This window comes from Tursiops truncatus, chromosome 3 (genome assembly GCF_011762595.2).
Source record: "Tursiops truncatus isolate mTurTru1 chromosome 3, mTurTru1.mat.Y, whole genome shotgun sequence".
Lineage (NCBI taxonomy): Eukaryota > Metazoa > Chordata > Mammalia > Artiodactyla > Delphinidae > Tursiops > Tursiops truncatus.
In genome coordinates this window covers 163,792,781-163,814,756 of record NC_047036.1, presented here as the reverse complement: position 1 = coordinate 163,814,756, position 21,976 = coordinate 163,792,781, and the positions used below count along the sequence as shown (strand labels likewise).

General features: G+C 52.0%; 2 protein-coding genes across 17 annotated transcripts in view; both read left to right on the top strand.

Annotated features, from left to right (window-relative positions):
- Window positions 1-9,779, top strand: part of SMARCA4 (SWI/SNF related BAF chromatin remodeling complex subunit ATPase 4) — an 87,181-nt gene extending 77,402 nt beyond the window's left edge. For 11 of the 14 annotated variants that reach the window (XM_073801884.1, XM_073801886.1, XM_033854286.2 and 8 more), the window contains 5 exons: window positions 5,530-5,638; window positions 5,905-6,006; window positions 6,684-6,816; window positions 7,001-7,143; window positions 9,268-9,779. In XM_073801884.1, coding sequence (XP_073657985.1) covers window positions 5,530-5,638; window positions 5,905-6,006; window positions 6,684-6,816; window positions 7,001-7,143; window positions 9,268-9,300 — 520 coding nt within the window. In that variant the 3' untranslated portion in view covers window positions 9,301-9,779. The remainder of the gene's footprint in view (window positions 1-5,529; window positions 5,639-5,904; window positions 6,007-6,683; window positions 6,817-7,000; window positions 7,144-9,267) is intronic. The other 3 variants (XM_073801891.1, XM_033854280.2, XM_073801885.1) reach the window with 1 other exon arrangement.
- Window positions 9,780-20,418: 10,639 nt separating this feature from the next.
- Window positions 20,419-21,976, top strand: part of LDLR (low density lipoprotein receptor) — a 35,870-nt gene continuing 34,312 nt past the window's right edge. The window contains exon 1 of one of the 3 annotated variants that reach the window (XM_033854269.2): window positions 20,419-20,633. In XM_033854269.2, the coding sequence (XP_033710160.1) occupies window positions 20,567-20,633 (67 nt within the window). In that variant the 5' untranslated portion in view covers window positions 20,419-20,566. Of the gene's footprint in view, window positions 20,634-21,347; window positions 21,358-21,976 lie in introns of those variants that run through there. The other 2 variants (XM_033854268.2, XM_073801895.1) reach the window with 2 other exon arrangements.

The following is a 21,976-nucleotide window of genomic DNA, read 5'->3' as shown; positions in this document are numbered from 1 at the left end:
AATTCCAGACAACCGGGGGAAAAAAATGAGGGGGAAAGGATGAATAAAAAGGTCCAAAGTCAAGGTCAAATAAATGAGAAATTACCAAAACACAGGTAAAATTTAAAAGGAAGCCAGGAGACAGCTAGATAAAAGGATTGAAAGGCAGATAGAGAGGTGTCAAACTTCTGAGGTGAAACTCAGAAACTAAATTAAAAATGTAATTTAACTAAGATTAAAATTTAGGAGGAGGGAAGAGAGAGTGTCTGCGGGGGCCTCCGGGGAGGTGTGGAAGTGGGTCTGTGGGTCCCGGACGGTGGCAGCACGGTTTCCCCACCCGCCGACCCCCAGACACACCGCAGCCCCTTGGTCCCAGCAGTCCAGGGATCCCCAGCACCCGTAGCTCCCAGGGTGGCCATCCTGCAGACCCTGCCACCTGAGAAGGAGCTTGAGGCCTCTCTGCCTTGGCGCCGCTCGGTGCTCAGAGCGGATGGTAACATGGGGGCTCCAAACAGGAAGCACGCTCCTCAAGACCAAGGTCACTCAGCCCTGCAGAGTGGCCTTGGGCCTCCCTGCACTCACATGACCAGCTCCGCCCACCCCTGGCCGCAGCTCCTGGGCTTGCTGTGCCTCTCATTTTCATCTTCTCCCTGGTCCTGAGAAATGTTCTTTGAAGTGCCATGAACGGTGCTCGTCACCCGCAGCTAACGTCCCTGAGCAGCTGCCACGGCAGAGCACAGCACTGGCTCTCGCGGCGTTCAGGTCAGCTTGGGAAGCTGGAACGTACACTTGGAGTAGATGCCACCCCTGAGAGCCAGGCTGGATTATGATCCGGCTTCTGCTGCTTGCCGTGTGACCCTCTTCTCCAGAATGAGGGTTTCACACTAAGTGGTTTCAAATCCAGCTTAGCGGGGGTGGGGGTGGGGTGGTCAGGTTTTCTTTAAAATGAGATTTGGATTTCATCATTGAACTGTATTAAGAAACATGAGCCCCCAGGTGTGCCATTGGCTTCTGTAAAATAATCAGTTCATTAGAAATTTTGGCTCATGAGATTCTTAATCAGCTTTGTGACCTACAGCCAGTCCAGCCCTCAACATGTGGACCCTGCAGTAAAGCTTCCCCACCCTCCCTCTTTGTTGGAAGAGTGTGCTAAGAGTGCAGGGCAGGCAGCCTACAGACCTTCCTTGTTGGCAGGTTCCGTGGTGAATATCATTTCCTTTCACTCGTGCATGAGTCAGGAGTTTTTCTGTACCACACAGCCATAAATCTGACACTGAGATTGATCTTTTAAGGGTGGATGCCTGGCAGGTGGAGGCTCTTAGTAAATATTTGTAAGCGGATCTGCCCCAGACTTCTCACTTTTCTAATTCTCCAGATATCCTTGACTTTGTAATGGGTCAAAAAATTGAACCTGGAAAGTAATTTTGTACTAATACCTCTTTAATGTGTTTCATTGTATCATTTTCAAATTTCATGAATGGTGTACATATACATAATCTGAGATTCTGTTTCAGATAAATGTTCTGCTGCTAAGTCAATTTTTAAAATCCTGACCTCATATCCAGGACCCTTGCTGGCTCAGTTCACTAAGAGTCAAAAGAGAAAATAGTCCCAGGGTGAGAAGATGTTATCAAGAGGTGTCATGGGAAGAGGGTCTGAACTGCACTCTAGGAAGGAGAGGGGGACTGAGGGACTGGGGAGGAGGCAACTAGGATCTGTCTTGAGTACTATCTTCAGTTGATTGCTTCTGCCTGCCTGAGGCTATCAGGGCTCAAGAGATAGTGCTCTGATCCATTTGCAATGTCTGCCCTGGTCAAAGGGTGAGGAACGGAAGGAATCAAGCAGTATGTTATCATCCCCAATACAGACATTCTTTCTGTTATTTTCAGGATTCATACCAGGGGTCAACAAACCAAATTTGCAAACTAGCAAAACTATAGATATGGCCCACGACTTGTACGTGTATAGTCTGTGAATTAAGAATTTTTTTTAGATGAGTTTGAGAGAATCAAAAGAAGAATACTATTTCAAGATGTAAAATTATATGAAAATCAGATTTTGTTTCTTATAAATGAGGAATACAGCCAAACTCTGTTGGCCTACATGTTCTCTGTGGCCACTTTGGTGCAACGATGGCAGAGTTGAGTAGTTGTAACAGAGGTGGTATGGCCCATAAAGCCTATAACTTTTTTTTTTTTTTTTTTTTTGTGGTACGCGGGCCTCTCACTGTTGTGGCCTCTCCCGTTGCGGAGCACAGGCTCCGGACGCGCAGGCTCAGCAGCCGCGGTTCACGGGCCCAGCCACTCCGCGGCATGTGGGATCTTCTCGGACCGGGGCACGAACCCGTGTCCCCTGCATCGGCAGGCGGACTCTCAACCACTGCGCCACCAGGGAAGCCCAGCCTATAACATTTATACTCACTACAGTACATGGGGGGAATTCCCTGGCGGTCCAGTGATTAGGGCTCCACGCTCTCACTGCCAAGGGCCCAGGTTCGATCCCTGGTTGGGGAACTAAGATCCCGCAAACCACACAGTGCGCCCCCCCCCCCAAAAAAAGGACGACAACAACAACAAAAAGATTCTAGAACAGTATATGGGAAAGGATGAGAGAGACCCCTGACTTAGCCTAGGGCACCTGTGCTGAGGTCCTGCCTGCCACCAATTTTCTGTGTCTGGGCCAGCTCTCATAACCTCTCTGGTTTCTCCGTCTGTTCGAATGGGATATCGACGGATGACCTCTTAGATGCTGAGAGTCTGTGGTTCTGTCCTGTTCAGGGGTTTGGGTCTGTTTTTTTGTTTGCTTTGTTTGTTTTGCTTTTTGTCTCGTCTGATTCTTTGTTTCTCCTTCACATGTTATCTTTTTGTTTCAAGGACACATCAAAGGATGTGTCCATTTAGACTTTGGGGCTCTATGTATCAGGAACTCAGGTGTAAGCCCCGCAAGCAGAACAGGGGTTCCTTTGGCTTGGAGGCCATGGAGGAGTTAGTGAAGTCTAGCTTTCAGGACCCAGAGCCACCTGCCACCTCTCCCCTTACCCCTGTGGTGAAACACAGCTCTGGGCACCGTCCTCAAGGCCTCACACACCAAGAAAAAAGACCTCTGCTTCCCCAGCTCCTGGTAAAAAGGACCAGGGAAGGGCTCTTATTGGCTGGCTGCGTCCCAGGCTCTTGCCTGGACCAGTCACTGAGACCAGACGGCTGAGGAGCTGTGCTTGGTCGCGCCATAGTCTTGTGGGGAGAGGTGGGGACTCAGTGACGGGCAGCCCCACCAGAACCCTGAGTTGGTGTGGCGGAGGGCACATTCCCATAGGGAGGAGACCATCTGGGCAGGTTAAATAATAAGGGTCCCAACCAGGGCTCTTCGGGCTCTAAGGAGAAGGGCTTAGAAAACTAGATAAGGCCCCCCCCACCGCATGGTCACAAACCTCGTTCAGTAAGAAATGACCTCTGGGCTAGAAGTGGGAGGAATTGGAGCTCCAGGCAAGGCCCTAGTCACTCTGAGCCCCTCTGTGTCTCGTGTCCCGATGTGATGGGGACAGGGCAGTGAACGAGGTAGAAGAAAATCCCTGCTGTGGGAACTGACATCTAGAGGCTGGAAAATAACGTCACTGTCGTATGTAACAGCAGCCACCACTGCTAGTGTTACCAAAAACCAGGTGACAGGCCAGGCTGGAGGCACTAGGGCCATGGTGGGTGCTTGCTTTCTTTGTGTCTGAATTGGGGTCACAGGGCCGATCCTGACGGCAGCAGGATTCTCTCAGGCTCCTTCGTTCGCGTGCCCACTGCTGCCAGGCGGCCGGACGCAGAGCAGAGCCAGAGGTGGAGTTCCAGCAATTCTGCCTGGCAGAAACTTCTTCAGAGCAAGTCTCACAAGGCAGGAGGCATGTCTCACTGACAGTGGTGAGCGGGGAGGCCAGGCCTGGGGGCTCACCCTGTGGGATCCCGTAACCTCAAATTCAAGAGGAGGGAGGCCAAGCTCGGCCAGGTGCTGGAGGTCGGGGAGGCTCACGGGAGCAAGCACTGAAGGTTTGTGCCTTTACGTGTCATCTCAGTCGTCCGTGTTATTACGAGGCGTCGGGAAGATGACATTTATGCGGAGGTGAGGGTGGGAGCCGGGGTTCCCTGGGGGAGCAGCCGCTTCGGTGATTCTGAGGCGACTGAGCAGGTGGAGAGGGGCGCTGACATCGGAGGTCACGGGCAGCCCATCCTGGAGAGCCAAGCAGCCCCGAGGAGGGGGGCGCCGGTGAGCGAGCCTGGAAGGCCGTACCAGCCCCTGGTCGGGGGGAGGTGAGGGCTCTCCAGGGGACTTCTGAGGATTAAAAATGACTTCTCAGCACTTTGGCAACGAAAATCTTATGGCAGTGGCTTTTCAAGAGGTCTTCACCGTCAGAGAGGGCGGTTTTAAAAGTCCCCCGTGACCCTGGCGCCCTGCCCCTCCCTCACACGCGACCAGTTCCAGGCCCTCTGCCCTCAGCACGTGGCACCAGACAACAGTTCTCGGGCCAGGTGGGCCTTTTATTCCTCAAGGACGCGATTTCCCCAGAGGTTTGTGAGGGTTTTGCTCTGGAATTTCCCTCTATATCATGGCGCTGGAGTCCCGCTTCCTGAGCTCCCTGAAGGGCCACGCACACCCTGAGGCCAGGCCACCTGTGTGGATGCCACGGGTGAGCACAGAGCCCATGGCCCTAGCACCACATACAAGCCTGTTTGTGGGCTGCAGCGTTAATTTAGCGGGTCTAAAACTGGCGTTGCCAGGAGACAGCGTCGCCACGCTGGAGGCTGAAGGGAGGCTGAGGGTGGATGTCTCTCTGTTCGCCCCCTCCTCGTCCAGGCACTGGGAGGATGTTGCCTCGGAGCTCCTGGCCCCAGCATAGCCGGGTGCGGGGGTGGCACAGCCTGGCGTCCCAGTGCTCGGGTTCCTCATCTCATGGCCACTCACGGCACGTCTTTCCTCTGCTCCCTTGTGCAAAGCAAGCACCTTCTCGTTGGAAAAGACTAGAAAACAGCTTTTGTCATCCATTAGCATCTTGCCAGGGGGGGCATCTCTCCTTGGGTTTTGGCCAGATTCTCTGAAGTTCGCCGCTCGTAAGTGCCGCCTGTGAGAGGTGCACAGTGTGCTTGGGAAACTGGCCTCTGAAGGTGCGGGCACTTGATGCTCCCAACGTGAGCAAACTGGTTTTTGCGTCGTAAACAAATAATCAGGGCTCTTCTCCCTCTTTTAAGCGCCAAGGCTTTCGCTGCATGTGGCACGTGATGCTGTTTCCTCCAGGGCTGGGGTGGGGGAGGGGAGATGGGAGGAAGTTGGGTGAGTTCGGAGCCTCGATTCAAATGCATCAGGGGCCTCTCTGCATGGCTGCCCCTCAGGAATGTTCCAGAACTCACAAGACAGCACAGGTACGGGAAATAATTCCCGAGTCAGCCTTGAATTTCTCACCGGCTCTGTCCTCAAGCAGTGGGGGAGTGGCCTGGTGGGGGGGCGCCAGGCAGGGGGTGAGGGCTCCCCGGCAGGCAGGGCCTGTGAGTGACGCCGCCGTGTCCCTCCTTGCAGTAGTAGTGGACGTCAGCTCAGCGAGGTGTTCATCCAGCTGCCGTCCCGCAAGGAGCTGCCTGAGTACTACGAGCTCATCCGCAAGCCTGTGGACTTCAAGAAGATAAAGGTAACCCCGTGTCGAGTGTGCGGGGAGAAAGACGTGCCACGTCGGCGTTTGGGGGATTCCGAGCCTGGGCCTCGGGCCCCCCCAGGCAGGGAGCCAGGCGTTGGACGTAGGGGTCCTGAGGATGTGATGGGCGCCCCCCGCCCCCGGCACCCACAGCTGGGCCTCCACGTCTGCACAGAGCCTGGGGGTTCAGCCGTGACCTCGTCAGGCAGAGGGACGCCGGGTGCGAGGGGGTCCAGAGGTAAGGCCGCTTCTCCCGCCCACAGGAGCGCATCCGCAGCCACAAGTACCGCAGCCTCAACGACCTAGAGAAGGACGTGATGCTGCTGTGCCAGAACGCGCAGACCTTCAACCTGGAGGGCTCCCTGGTGAGCAGCCCCCAGCCCCGGGTGACACGCCCCTCAGCCCCCCGCCCGTGAATTGACTGGTTTTAAAAAAGACTCCCTCCAACTTGGACTATTTTACTCATAACAGAAGCAATGTGTGTGTATTACTGAAAAAATAGCAGAAAATAAAAACAAACTAAAAAGAGAAAGTAGACTCGGTGCCATCCATCCATGGTGACCCTGGGAACAGTCTGCGTACATCTCGGAATCTGTTTTGAATTCCCTCGGGGACTCTCTTGAAAGGAATCCTGTGCTGTGTCCCATCCTGGGATGAAATTCGTGTACACACACAGCCTTATTAGCCTAGCAGTTTCCCTAAGTGTCGGGATGGGTGCCTCTTGGAAAAGAGGTCTGATAGTCATGTATTTGGGGGAGATGCTGGCTTCAGCGAGGGGCACGCGTTTCTAATGTTACGGCAGACCCCCTCAGAGCCTTTAAAAACGCGCTCGGTTCAATTCTTCAAAGGGAGGGAGGAACGTGTGGTTATTTCTGAACGAACACACCGGACCTTTTGTCTGGGGCCCCTTCATCAACCCGGTGCTCTCTGGGGCACCAGCTGAGAAAGGATTATTGAGCTGTCCCTCTGCCAGGACTGGGGCCCAGCGGGCGGGGAGCTCCCCAGCAGGCCCCGCACCTGAGCCCCGTGTGTTTCCCCCCAGATCTACGAAGACTCCATCGTCCTCCAGTCGGTCTTCACCAGCGTGCGGCAGAAAATCGAGAAGGAGGAAGACAGTGAAGGGGAGGAGAGTGAGGAGGAAGAGGAGGGCGAGGAGGAAGGCTCGGAGTCGGAGTGTGAGTCTGGGCGGGGGGCGCGTTGCGGGGGGGCTGCAGCCCATCCCCGGGGTGGGGGGAGGCGGGGATGGGGTCACACCCACCTGAGGGGACCCGAAGCCCGCACGGCTCCCAGACGCCCCTGGCTCCGAGGTGCCATGCTCTCCCGAGCTCACATCTTCTTTCCTCCTGGTGCCCACCCCAGCTCGCTCAGTCAAAGTGAAGATCAAGCTGGGCCGGAAGGAGAAGGCCCAGGACCGGCTCAAGGGCGGCCGGCGGCGGCCGAGCCGTGGCTCCAGGGCCAAGCCGGTGGTGAGCGACGACGACAGTGAGGAGGAGCAGGACGAGGTAAAGCCTGCGGGGCCCAGGCAGGCGGGTCACTGCACGTCTGCGCCGTGCCACGTGCTGGCCCCTGGTCCAAGGCCAACAGCCCCACTCCCCAGATGCGGAGACCGAGGCTCAGCCTTATATGGCCTGGGACTCAAGTCCAAGCCCACGCGGCCCTACAAGCAGTGCTCTTGGAGCTGGTGGGCTTCAGGCGGGGCATCCCAGCCTGTTCCTGCTGCAGCAGCCTGCAGAGCTGCCAACCCAGGGCACCAGGGCTGCCGAGCTCGGGCTGGCAGTGTTGGGGCGGGAGGCGGTGAGATCGGAGGTGCCGCCAGCAGGTCCCCATGCCCACAGCACAGGGCCCTCCAGCCGCCAGGACTGCCGTGGTGTCCTCACTGCACGGGGCACACGCCCTGCACCCCAGGTCTCTGCTTGTGGCTCTGTTCCGGCCTGTCTAGAAGGATTTCTAAACAATGGTAGTGGGTTAAGAAAAAGCAAGCAAAAAACAAAAGGTCCCATAATCCACAGTCATAAAAACATTGTGCAGCAGACCCTGTGAACGGGGCTGTGAGCGGTTCCTTGGTGATGGTCCCCCTGGCACAGGCTGCAGTCCCTCGCACACCAGGGAAGAGCCACAGGAGCATCAAGCCTGGACACTTTCATGGGCGTGGGGGCACGAGCAGACCCACTGGCTGGGTTTAAATAAGCTTTGCCCTCTTGCTCTAGCCCGGATGCCAGGCCCTTCCCTGCTGTAGGGCCTGGGCATTTCACTTCACTTCTGAGCCTGTGTCCACTTCTACAAAGCACGGAGGTCAAGTCGATTACACGGGGCCTGGCTCCCAGAACAGCCTGACAAGCACCATTTTGTTGTTGTTAGTCTTTTTTTCTTTTTTAAAATATTTATTTATTTGGTTGCACCAGGTCTTAGTTGCAGCACGCAGCCTCCTTAGTTGTGACATGCGAACTCTTGGTTGCAGCACGCATGTGGGATCTAGTTCCCCGACCAGGGATGGAACCTGGGTCCCCCACACTGGAAATGAGGAGTCTTAACCACTGGACCACTAGGAAAGTCCCTCGTTAGTTTTCTTGTATAGCTATTTGCAATAGCAGCAAAACCAGGTGCCTTCGGACTTCCCTGGTGGTGCAGTGGTGAAGAATCCGCCTGCCAATGCAGGGGACACGGGTTCGAGCCGTGGTCCGGGAAGATCCCACGTGCCGCAGAGCAACTAAGCCCATGCGTCACAAGTGCTGAGCCTGCGCTCTAGAGCCCACGAGCCACAACTACTGAAGCCCGCATGCCTAGAGCCTGTGCTCCGCCACAAGAGAAGCCACTGCGATGAGAAGCCCCTGTTCACTGCGACCAGAGAAAGCCCGCGTGCAGCAATGAAGACCCAACACAGCCAAAAATAAATAAATGAATTAATTAGGAAAAAAAAACCCAGGTGCCTCAGAATAAATCTGACCATAGACATCCATGGTCTTATGGGGACGTTAATGACATTGTGAACACGGGAGTGGCGGCCCTTGTTTCTGGAGAGGAGGGTCTGAGCTGTAAAGCTCCCCATCTGCCCGTCTGGACCCAGCAGGGCTTCTGTGGCCCTTGCCAAGCTGTTTAAAATCTTTATACAGGAGAGCAGAGATTTTACGTGGTCAGGAATCGCCAAGGTGGTTTTAAAGCCACAGGTCAGGGGAATTCCCTGTCGGTCCAGTGGTGAAGACTTGACGCTGTAACTGCTGTGGGCCCGGGTTCCATCCCTGGTCAGAGAACTAAGATCCCGCAAGCTGCGTGGCATGCCCACAAAAATAAAGCCGCAAGTCAAGGGCACAGGGACAGGCAGACAGCAGTGGGACAGAGCAGGGAAGGCCCAGCAAGCCTCCCACGTCCCGAGGAAGAGTCGATGTGGACACAGGGGACAGTCTGTGGGAGAACGGTGACGTCACGGTGTGGCCATGGCAGCAGGGGATGAGGGCAAAGGCCAGTCCGCACCCAGCCTCGTGGAGCCAGTGCTGCCCGCTCCCTGCAGGGCAGAGCGGTTCTGCTGCCTGCACTGGTGGTTGAGTGCATCTAAAGCTGAGGTCGGTGCCAGTCGGGGTGCTCCTGAGGGCGGGGCTGACTCACACTTTCTCTTCCTGTCCCCCCTCCAGGACCGCTCAGGAAGTGGCAGCGAGGAAGACTGAGTCCCGACATTCCAGAGTCTCAACCCCGAGCCGCTCGTTCCAGATCTGAGATGGTGTAGCCCTTAGCAGTAACGGGTAGCAGCAGATGTAGTTTCAGACTTGGGATAAACTGTATAAACAAAAATCTTCCATATTTATACAGCAGAGAAGATGTAGGACTGTTTGTGTCTGGCCCTGTCCTGGCATCAGTAGCGTTGGTAACAGCATTAACTGTTTAAAATGAGAAAAAAAAAAAAAAGAATTATGAATTGGGGAACACGCGACACCTGTTTTTCTTTTCCTTCCCTGGCAGTACTGTTTCGGCCGCAGTTTGGAATCACTGTAGTTTAAGCTGTGGATGCATGTGTGTAGCCGTCCACTCCTCGTACTGTATTTTATTGGACAGGTCAGACTCGCCAGGGCCAGGGGTCCATAGGCCCGGCGGGGGTATGTCAGTGTCACTGGATGTCAAACAGTAATAAATTAAACCTACAACAAAAGTCTTGCCTTCTGGTGGACTCATTCCCGGCTCCTGGGGTGGTGGTGAATGTCCGCTGCCACCCCAAGCGCTGTGAGGCCCTGGGGCCCCGTGTGGGGCCTCACCATATCCGGGCCCCTGTCCTCCCATCACCAGATCCCAGGGGTCCCATTTCACAGGGGAGGACACTGAAGCCCACGCAAAGGCAAACACCTTGCCCAGGCCTCACACCATCTGACTGCAAGCCTGGGCTCTGGCTCCCTTACCACTGCCATTCTCCATCATGTGTTCAAGCCTGCCCTGTCATGCAGGGAGCAAACAGCTCAGTCCCTTCCCCTCTGCAGCTAAGGTGGGGTTGGGGAGACAGTCACATAAACAGGCAGGTGCAGGACTTCCCTGGTGGCGCAGTGGTTAAGAATCCACCGGCCAGAGGGAGGGGATATGGGGATATATGTATACGTATGGCTGATTCACTTTGTTATACAGCAGAAACTAACACAACAATGTAAAGCAATTATACTCCAATAAAGATGTTAAAAAAAAAAAAAGACACTTAAAGAAAAAAAGAAAAAATCCACCTGCCAATGCCAGGGACACGGGTTTGAGCCCTGGTCCGGGAAGATCCCACATGCCGTGGAGCAGCTAAGCCCATGCACCACAGCTACTGAGCCTGTGCTCTAGAGCCTGCAAGCCACAACTACTGAGCCCACGTGCTGCAACTACTGAAGCCCACACGCCTAGAGCCCGTGCTCCGCAACAAGAGAAGCCACCACAATGAGAAGCCCGTGCACCACAACGAAGAGTAGCCCCCGCTCGCCGCAACTAGAGAAAGCCCGCGTGCAGCAACAAAGACCCAAAGCAGCCATAAATAAATATATTTTGGAAAAAAACGGCAGGTGCCACACAGTAGTCAGAGCCATGACACGGGAATCCCAGGGCATTGTGGGAGCCCAGGTGATCAGGGAGAGCTCCCAAGTCCAGAACTTACTTTGGGTTCTGTAGTTTTTGTCTCTTCATTAAGATCTTGTATTTGCGAGTCATTGTCATCATATTTGCCTTTAATTCTTCAAACACTGTTCACTTTAATTCTTTGAACATTTTTTTTTCTTTTTCTTTTTTTTTTTTTTTTTGCGGTATGCGGGCCTCTCACTGTTGCGGCCTCTCCTGTTGCGGAGCACAGGCTCCGGACGCGCAGGCTCAGCGGCCATGGCTCACAGGCCCAGCCGCTCCGCGGCATGTGGGATCTTCCCAGACCGGGGCACGAAGCCCTATCCCCTGCATCGGCAGGCGGACTCAACCACTGCGCCACCAGGGAAGCCCCTGGTGGCATTTTTGTTTTGTTTTGTTTTAGTTATTGCTGAGCTGACTCTGTAGGGTCTCTCTCCCCCACTGTGTACAGCTGTTTATGTCTCTGCTCCATGTTTGAAAGTTATTGTTTTTCATTATCTTTAAGCTGACTCCCTGTTGGAGTCACCCCTGGGTCGGCCTAGCTTCGGGTCAGCCAGTGATGGCACAGAGGTTGTGCTCAAACCCCTGAGTCAGTGAGGCCCTGTGCCAGGGGCCCGTGCTCAGGCAGTTTGCAAGCCAGACCTGCCTTTGCTTCCTGCCGTCCCTCTTGCATCTTCTCAACATGTGCACACGGCCTCCTGCTGAGCAGCTGGGTTGACGGGGCTCCCTCCGTCTCTTGTGCAGCCTGGTGTGCGCCTTACCCATCTGCAGCCAGCATCTCAACCTCAGCTAGTTAGGAGGCCTTGGCCTTCCCCATTCATTCCACCCTGAGATCCCTGCTGTTTCCAATTTGCCCAGTGGCCTGAGGTGTTACTTGGCTCCTAGTCAAGTCAGCCCCCTCCAGCAGTGATATTCATGGCTTGTCCAGTCTAATAGGAGCTGGGAGGCCAAAAAAAAACCATTACCTCCCACTGCTCGTACCTTGCCATTCAGTAATTATTTTTGAGTAAATTCTTCTTAATTTGTCAAATGCCTTTGATTAATCTCCAGAATCCTGAAATGGTTGTTTTTGACAACTCTGTCTAGTTTTAAGGTTGCTTTTATGGAGTGGATTTGCCAAGATACTCATGTCATTTTGAAAGTCCACATTTTTGTGTGTGAATGGCTTTGACTTCATTTTAACAAATTTGAATTTATTTTAATGTTTACAGAAAAGCAGCTCACCTTGATTTCACGGTATTTAGACTGAGGCCAATTTAAAAATGTGTCCCTTGAGGGGGCAAAAAGTATATGTGAAATTTGAGTAGGAGAAAAGTGTTTGTCTGACATAGTTTGTTGGTGAATAGATGGCAGCAAAATCCAAAATAATATTTGCCATGAGTTCATACCGCTCTCATGTCAAAGTCTGGAGTTGGTGCCTCAGTGTTGGAGAACAGCTCCTTCTCTGTCTTGTTGCTTTAGTACTTGCCACCCCTATGTCCAGCATCACCTCATGGCCCAAGATGGGTGCTGGTGCTCCATCTATCCATTCCACATTCCAGCCATCAACAAGGAGGCAAGGGGAGGGAGATCCTCTCTGGAAACTGACACTTCACTCTCTCTTAAGTGCTCGTTGGCTACAACATAGTCAAGTGGCCACACCTAGCTGCACAGGAAGCTGAGAAATGCAGCCTATCTTCTGGTGCCTATGTGCCCAGCTAAAGTTGTGGGCACACCACTCGCTCACTGCATACTTTGAGGTGGTTAGCCCCAGTTTTCAGATGAGAAAACTGAGGCACAGGGAAGGGAAACATTTGCCCAAGCCTGCACAGCCAGTCCTAGAACCAGTGGTTGTCAAGCCCCACTTGCCTTCCTCCCACATTGGGTGGTCGTGGGTTTGAATCCATAGCCTGCCACGTCCAGGCTATGTGACTTTGGGCAGTTCTCTGCACCTCTCTGAGCCCATTAGGAGATGAGAAGCCAAACGATGCTCACGGAGGTTTCTTATTTCTTTGGGCATTTCTGTTTTTTCTACGGTGACAATGAAAAGAGAAATAATTGAAGAAAACAAATGAAGGGCATCAACAAGAGGAGCTAGTTGGGCTGAACACCCACACAGGCAAAGCCAAGTGTGATGGTGACCCAGGAACACGTGGGCTGTGCTGGGGGTGAGAGGTCATCCCCCTGGCCTGGCTCTCCCACGTTGACCTTGGCCTGAGGTCCTGGAACCAGCCTGGCCCTCATGTGGACACTGGCCAGGAACCACCGACCTCTACCAGCCTGAACTCCTGTCGCTCCTGGTGACAGCTGCTAACTGCCTACCCACCACCCCCCACTGGCCTTTGTTCTCAGCACCCATCTATCTGGACAGTCCTTTCCCCTCTATCTCGGCCCAGCTGGCCAGTGCCTTCCTCCCCCATTAATCCCAACAACCCTGAGGGGTGTGGACTTCACTCCCATTTCACAGATGACACAAGTGAAGTTCAGAGAGGTTGAGACACTTGCCCAAGGCCACACAGATTTGGGCCCAGGTTTGTGGGGCACAGGAGTGAGTCCTCGGGGGCTGGGACCTGCTCCAAATCTGGAGGAAAGGCCCTGGGTCTGGGAGGGTGAAATGGCCCCTGGAAAGGGTGCTGCGTTGAGTAATGTAGCCAGGTCTGTGTCCTCAGGGAGTCAGGGAAGGCCCCAGCAAGACTTGGGTGAGCAGGTCCCTTTGGCTGGAATACCAGATGGTCAGGGCATGATGGGAGCCCCTGGGGTGCCCTGACACAGCTAGGACTGGGAGGGGGGCAGTCAGAAGAGTATGGAGCATCACATGTGACAGATGGCCACAACAATATCTCCCACCCCATATGCACTTCTAGAACCTTGCAACTCCCCCACCAAGACCTGGAATCTAATTCTCCTTCCCTTGACTTTGGCTTGGGACTCTTGGTAAGCAGTAGAGTGCAATAGAAGTGACAATGTGACCACTAAGAGTGGGTCATACAAAGCACCTCAGTTTGTTGGAACACTCCCTGTTAAAGCCGTCAGCTCTCCTGGAACAGCCCAAATGCCTAGAAGCCACCATGTGGTGAGGAAGCCCGAAGAAGCCCATGCCGAGAGACCACCAAGACCACAGGAGGAGAAAGAGACGGCTGGCCAAACCCCACCTGTGTGCACCTGCCCAGATGAGCCCTTCCCACCTTCCCGACACAAAGAAAGAGAGAGAACAAACTGTTGTTTTAAGCCACTAAGCTGTGGGGTGATTTCTTACACAGTGATAGCAACTGGAACATCCTAAAACAATTTTTCAAATGACATGGGTCTAATTAAGCTAACATGGAAAGCTCTTTAGAGCAAGGTTAAGGCTAGGAAAGCAAGCTACACAAATGTCCAGCAAGATGCCTTTTTTAAAATTAATTAATTAATTTATTATTTTTGGCTGCGTTGGGTCTTCGTTGCTGCGCGTGGGCTTTCTCTAGTTGTGGCGAGCGGGGGCTACTCTTTATTGTGGTGTGCGGTGGCTTCATTGTGGTGGCTTCTCTTGTTGCTGAGCATGGGCTCTAGGCACGCGGGCTCAGTAGTTGTGGCTCACGGGCTCTAGAGAGTAGGCTCGGTAGTTGTGGTGCACGGGTTTAGTTGCTCCAGGGCATGTGGGATCTTCCCGGACCAGGGCTTGAACCTGTATCCCCTGCATTGGCAGGTGGATTCTTAACCACTGCGCCACCAGGGAAGTCCCAAGATGCCTTTTTTTTAGCACACACAGGGTCTCAGATATTTTGCTTTGGACCATGTCTCTGCCACATAAACATTCAGAGAAAGTCCTGTCAGGATATACCCCCAAACACACTATATCCTGAACAGCTGTTACCCCTGGAAGCAGGGGACAAGAGGATGGAGTTGGGAGCTTCTCCAAGCTAGTGAGGTTCTGGACACATGTCCATTTTACGACCCATTTCTTGATTCCTCACCAATGTTTAATTCAACAAAATAGTTGGTTTCTAGTTTATGTCATGGTCTCAGAGATTTCTGCTTCAATGAGGCCATTTGTATCTTCCAGAGCATTCATACTGACAAGGTGCCCAAAGCCCAACTCATCGTGTTCCTCCCACACCTGATTCCGCTTCTGTGTCCCCACCTCTTAGGTGGCTCCAGTGGCCCCAAGAAATCTAACTCAGCTCTCATCCCTTTCCCTCGGCCTCCTACATCCAGTCCGTCCCCCAGCTCAACCATCCTCCTTTCTAAGTATCTTCAATCCACCCACCCCTTCTCCATCCTTGGCCCCTACCTAGTCCACCACCGCTGCCATCGCTGGTCTGGACCAGTGTGGTCTGCACCTCCCTGGTTCCCCAGCTCCCACCCTCACTCCCCACCAGTCTTTTCTTCCACATGGCCAGAGACTTCTAAACTCTTCCAAATCCTTGAGCGCACATGGGGCCCTGATCATCTGAGCCTGGCAACTCTCCAGCCATGTCTTCCTAAACCTCAGCCACACTGAAATTTCACACCACACACTTACAGGTGTTTGCACATGCAGGTCCCTCTTCCCAAAATGCCTCCCTTGGCAAATCTCCTTCCCCTGAGCCTCGTCTCAAATGTCATTTTCCTGCCCCTTCTCACCTTTCGTTGACAATCTGTAGGAGGAAGCATGTAGGCGCCCTCTAAAAGAAGCCCTCATTGTCATTTTGATTTGCATTTCTCTAATAATTAGTGATGTTGAACGTCTTTTCAGGCCCTTATTGGCCATTGTTATATCTTCTTTGGAAAGGTGTACTTAAGTCCTTTGCTTGTTTTTTAACTGGGCTGTTTGTTTTGCTGTTGTTGAGGTGTAGGGGCTCTTTATATATTCTGAATATTAATCTCACCAGATATAGGATGTGCAAATATTTCCTCCCATTCCACGGGCTGCCTTTTCACCTTGTTGACAGTGTCCTTTGATGCACTTTAGTGTTTGATTTTGATGAAGTCCCACCTTATTTGTTTTTTCCTTTATTCTGTATGCTTTTACTGCCGCAGCCAAGAACTCACTGGCAAATTCAATGTCATGAAGTTTTACCCCAATGTTTTCTTCTAAAAGTTTTATAATTTTAGCTCTTACTTTTAAGTCTTTGATCCAGTTTGAGTTAATTTTTGTATATGGTGAAAGTTAGTATGCAAAATAGTAAGCATCATTATTTTGCATGTGGTTTTACAGTTTTTCCAACACCGTTTGTTGAAAAGACTGTCCTTTCTCCACTGAACGGTCTTGGCACCCTTGTAAAAAATAATTTGGCCAGGGCTTCCCTGGTGGCACAGTGGTTAAGAATCTGCCTGCCAATGCAGGGGACACGGGTTCGAGCCCTGGTCCGGGAAGACCCCACACGCTGCAGAGCAGCTAAGCCTGTGTGCCACAACTACTGAGCCTGCACTCTAGAGCCTGTGAGCCACAACTGCTGAAGCCTGTGCACCTAGAGCCCGTGCTCCATAACAAGATAAGCCACCACGATGAGAAGCCCGCACGCAGCAACAAAGACCCAACGTGGCCAAAAATAAATAAATAAAATAAATAAATTTATAAAAAATAAAACTTTTACTTTTTCTCTACTTCTTCCTTTCCTTTTTTTAGATGTTGGGGGTAGGAGTTAATTAATTAATTAATTTTCTGTGTTGGGTCTTCATTTCTGTGCGAGGGCTTTCTCTAGTTGTGGCAAGTGAGGGCCACTCTTCATCGCGGTGCGCGGGCCTCTCACTATCGCGGCCTCTCTTGTTGCGGAGAACAGGCTCCAGACGCGCAGGCTCAGTAGTTGTGGCTCATGGGCCTAGTTGCTCCGCGGCATGTGGGATCCTCCCAGACCAGGGCTCGAACCCATGTCCCCTGCATTAGCAGGCAGATTCTCAACCACTGGGCCACCAGGGAAGCCCTACTTCTTCCTTTCTTATTTGGACGCCTTTTATTTTCTTTTAATTGCCTAATTACACTAGCTAGAACTTCCAATACTATGTTGAATAAAAGGGTTGAAAGCAAGCATCATTTTCTTGTTCCTGATCTTAGGAAAAAGTCTTTTTACATTTTCCTAACCAGAGAAATGTTTCACCAATTCAAGCTAAATGAAAATATACTTTTTCTCTAGTAGCCTTCCACATCTCATTCCAGAAGTAGCCTCTGCAGTCTTCATCTGGCACTGCATGGGCCCATGTTTATATACACATCCTGCCGTGTTCTCTCTCCCGGAGTCCTTGAGGATGAGGTGGTGTCTTCCTCAATTTTGAATCTCCCCAACTACAGACTTGGGGCTTTCTCCATGTTCTCAATACAGGTTTGCCTTCAAGTCTGGTGTTCTGCTTGAAAGGAAGGACCGGCAGCCCAGAACAAATTTGAGTTCTGAATTATCAAAATCCCAACAATAGTGGAATTCAGAAGCAGGGCATCTCTAATGTTGTTGCAGCCACGCCAGCAATAATATCTCTTGGGCTTCCCTGGCAGTCCAGTGGTTAAGACTCTGCGCTTCCACTGCGGGAGTGGCAGGTTCGATCCCTGGTCAGGGAACTAAGATCCCACAAGCCACGTAGTGTGGCAAAAAAAAAAACACCTCTAATTTTCATTTATTTATTTAACCCTTACTACCACAGGGTGCTGGATATATAAACCATTGTCTCTGCCCTCATATGGCTTATAGGCGTTTTTGTGGAGATAATTGATGGCTACCGAGTCAAGGCAAGTCTCTAATTGTACCTACTGGAAGGTACCAAGGCACCTGCAGTTACTCACCCTCTGTCTGCTGACTTCTGGGTCAAAGGCCAGACGACAGCTACGAAGGCTCACCTTGGTCAAAAGCAGACCCCTTTGTTCAGAGACCTATTCTGGTCTGAGTCTCCTGGTGAATTCGAGAGGTGTAAAATAAGACAAAGAAGGCTGTCCGTTAATTAGAATGAGGAAAATGCCTGCCCTGGATTAGAATGACTTTGCAAGTCTAGGAATTTTCAGATGAAGTGGATTCCATGGAAAGATTGTTTTCAAGTTCCTATGAGAAAGAAAGTGATAAATGGAATATTTATAAATGGAATGGAATATTTGTAAACAGAATATTTCCTGTCATATCAATAGACAAAGAGTGTCACAGTCATCAATGATTGCAGCCCTCCAATGTGACCCGGTGAGCCCTGAGGAAACTCAGGGCTGAAAAGAATACCTGCCATCTAGCAGCGAACAGACTGCAACCACTCGGGAGATGGTGAGCCCTGAGGAAATTCAGGATGTGAAAATACAGGATACTGGCCCCAGATAGCTGAGGTGCATATCAAAGGAATGGGTCCAGTGAGCCCAGACTTTTACATCTTCCCATACAGAGAAAAGCGCTAAATTCCTTAACTTGAGATATCTGGTTTTCTTTAATTAACAATAATCTTTTTATGTTCAGACTACCTGCCCTTTGTTACAAAACTTCTATACAACCTGGCTCCCCCCTCACCTCCTCGGAGCAGTTTCTCAGAGCTATCTGAAACGCTGTCTCCCGGGCTGCAGTCCTCATTTTGCCCCAAATAAAACTTAACTTGCAGCTCTCACGTTGTGCATTTTTTTTCAAGTCAACAAAAGTGTTCCCTAAAGAAAAGAGAGAGGGGGGAAAAAAAAGAGATGTAGTTGCAAAGACAGCCAAACAAAACAGGGAACCCATACACTGTGTCTATTATGTGCCAAGCAAGCATGGCTCCAATCACGTTTATTTATGTATTTATTTAGACATTTTTAAAAAATTATTTATTTATTTATTTATGGCTGTGTTGGGTCTTCATTACTTCGCGCGGGCTTTCTCTTTCTGTGAGCACGGGCTCACAACAGAAACTGAGCCAGTGAGGTCTTGCAATTTTTCTGAAGTGAAATCACACCTAGGGCTCCTGACTTTAAAAGATAAATAAATAAATAAAAAAGGAGCATATGGTGTAAGGAATTGGAATTGGATGGTGACACATTCATAAATGTTGCAACTCCCAGAACTTACCTGCCCTTGTAAATTTCTCCAGGTGTTTGCTCAGGATCTCATTTTGACCCTGATACTGAACCTGCCAAGTAAGGGAAGTGGCATTACTTTCTCTCCCATATTTATTTTATCTCCCATTTTTAATTTTTATTTATTTTTTTAAAAATTTATTTATTTTTGGCTGCGTTGGGTCTTCTTGCTGTGTGGGCTTTCTCTAGTTGCGGCGAGCGGGGGCTACTCTTCGTTGCGGTGCGTGGGCTTCTCACTGCGGTGGCTTCTCTTATTTCGGAGAGAGGGCTCTAGGCGCGCAGGCTTCAGTAGTTGTGGCATGCAGGCTCAGCAGTGCTTAACTGCTCTGCAGCATGTGGGAGCTTCCCTGACTAGGGATCAAACCCATGTCCCCTCATTGGCAGGTGGACTCAACCACTGAGCCACCAGGGAAGTCCCTATCTCCCATTTTTTAATTGGCAAAGCTAAATGACTCGGGACTTCCTTGGTGGTCCAGTGGGTGAGACTCCGCGCTCCCAATGCAGGGGGCCCAGGTTTGATCCCTGCAGGAAACTAGATTCTGTATGCATGCCACAACTAAAGATCTCCACATGCTCCAATGAAGATCCAGCATGACACAACTAAGACCCTTCACAGACTAAATAAATAAATGTTAAAAAACAAAACAAAACTGAGTGACTCACCCAAGGTCTGTCTGATTCAGAAGCTGGGGCTCTTTACTGCCAAACACTGTCTATAAATTTCTTCCCCTGGATTAAGTCACTGTTTTTCTTTCTGTTTCCTCTCTGCCTCTTTTCTGCCTTCTTTCCTGGGTTTCCTGTAAGCCTGCTGAGAGGTAAGTATGCCTTGCCAAGCTCAGTTTGTAAAACCTCAGAGAACTCTGCTCATTCCTGAGGGAACCCTCCAAAACTACCAAACCCCTTACGGGAGGCTTTCTGGCCAGGGGCCTCTGGGAAGTTCATGAATCTCCAAAGAGACACCCTGATTCTTGAAAGCTGTTCTCCATCAGCCCTCTGTGGTTTAGGCAATCGGGTTCAGTTCTGAAAGCTCTATTTTGTTTTCATTTTGCTTTGGGGAGAGGCTTTGGGCCTCTCTGTTGATTCAACTCCTTCTCCTTAAAGGATAAATCAATATTTATGTCCAGATCCCAGGTATTGGGTCAATTGATTTTAGAGATGTTTTTGCTCATAATTCATCCAAGTGCTGGATTCCACAAAACAAAATCAGTCTTTGGCTGTACTTTCGTGACGATTTTATTTAAATGCCTCATTAATAACTGTTTATGGGGTGATTTGGAAGAACCCTCTAAGACTGTATATGACGAAACAGTTAAAATCTATAAACAATTCGTACAAAGGAAAAGGCAAGGAGAGACAGAGGTAGGGGGGTGTAGTTTCCAGCATCTCTAGTTTTTTTCCTTTTGAGTCAGAGGGGAGATGTCAATTGGCCAATTAGACGATTTGGAAGGACAGGTGGTTGCTAATCTCCTTTGGGCACCAAAGAGAACGTAACAATTAAAAGTGGAGTGAAATGTAAGGGAGATCCTTCAGGAGACGCGCATTTCCATTTGGGGGTGGGCGTGGCGGCGGCTCCTCTCTTCAGGGGCTACCCAAATGGGACACATCCGGCAGCCTGTCCCGAAGCGGCTTTGGAAAGGACTGGAATCCGAGTCAGGGCTTCACGGGTTAAGGAGCCCATGTCACATCGGCCGTTCCAAACTCCTCCTCTCGAAACTCCTCCTCTCGCAGTGAGGTGAAGATGTTTGAAAATCACCCCACTGCAAACTCCTCCCTCTACGGGAAACCTCACATTGAAATGCTGCAAATGACTGGGGCCCCGCGTGCAGTCGCGTCAGGGCCGCGCGAAGCCCGGGTTTCCAGAGTGGACACAGCGGACAGCAGCCCGGTCCGGGGCGTGACAGGCAGAGGCTGGGAACATGAGGCTTGCGGGCTGCGGGCTGCGCTGGGCCGTCGCCCTGCTCATCGCTGCGACTGCGGGTGCAGGTAAGGCTGGCTCCAGAAGCCCGCGCGGGGTGGGGGTGAGCCTGCGAACTAGGAGAGCCTCTTGGTAATTTTTGTTTGCAGGGGAAGAGAACGAAAAATCATTCCACCCTTGGAAGACTTGTGGGCAAATGGCACGAAATCCTTCCCAAATGGCTGCAGGGAGCACTAAGGGGAGCGCGAGGGTTGGGAGGGTCTGAGGGGTCTGCGGAGTCAGGGGAATGCGGGATGCGGCTTTCCCCACAAGTCTCCACCCGATTGCAGACCCTCTTGTCTTAGAGCCGGGTACGCGGGTCTCCACCAATGGGGGGAGGGACCCCCTCCCAGAGTTATTCTAGGGGTGAGAGTGACCCGAAACCCGGCTGCTCAGCCTGGTCCCTGGCTGCACGCTCAGGGTAGTCTGCGGGCGCGCCCCTGCGCCGGTTCACCCTCAGAGGTTGCGGCGGCGGGCAAGTTGGCTTTGTGCGGCTCAAGGGCGCTGCTGGCTCCCGGAACTGAGAGGAACGCGTCCAGCGCGGACCCCGCACCACACTTCCTCCCAAGGCCACCGCCTTCAGCCCCGCCCCCGAGCTCCCATAGGGCGCCATTGGAACAGGCGAGCCTCGAGCCACTCCCCTTGGCCAATGGGAAGTGGTGGCTGCGGAGGCGCGCGCGGCGCCGGGCGGGGCTGGCTCAAGACTAGCGGCGCACCTCGTTCTCGGTGAGGACGTCCAAGGAGATTCCTCAGGTTGGTCCCAGCTTCTGTCACAAAGGAGGCGTCACGTCCCGGGCCCCTGGAGAAGCTCTGCTAGCGTGGCCGAGGCGCCCGCGGAGCGCCTCGGCCCCCTCGGCGAACGCCTCAGTTTTCCCCTCTATCTGTGGCGAGGCCTTCGTCCCCGCTTTGTCCTCGGGGGCCGCCCTCACCCACCCCGCCCGGGACATGTTCGCAGACGTGCCCCCCAGGCCACCCTCATGGCCCTCGGGTTGCCTTGTTTGTTCAGAGGCGCTGAATGGGTTCAGCTGTGCTGCCCACATGACAGCATTTCGTTTTAGAGGGTTTGAAATTTAGATTTGGTTAAGAGGCTAGTTGAGGCTCCATCCTGAGTTGTCTGCTGGCTCCCAGAGGCATTTGACCTCGCTCTGGAAAATAGAGAAATGGTCCTTTTCCTACTTACGACCAGCTGGGCCTAGAAAAGGATTGGGATTGTCTGATTAACAGGATGCAGGAAGCTTTTCCTTTTTATTGGCAGGGAGGTGGCTTTGAACTCTTGGAATCAGTACCTGTGACCCATCAGTTTCCTCTGGGAGGAGAGGAAGGGAGGTTGCACATGGCAGAGGATTTCTGTAATAATTCGGCCATTCAGTTG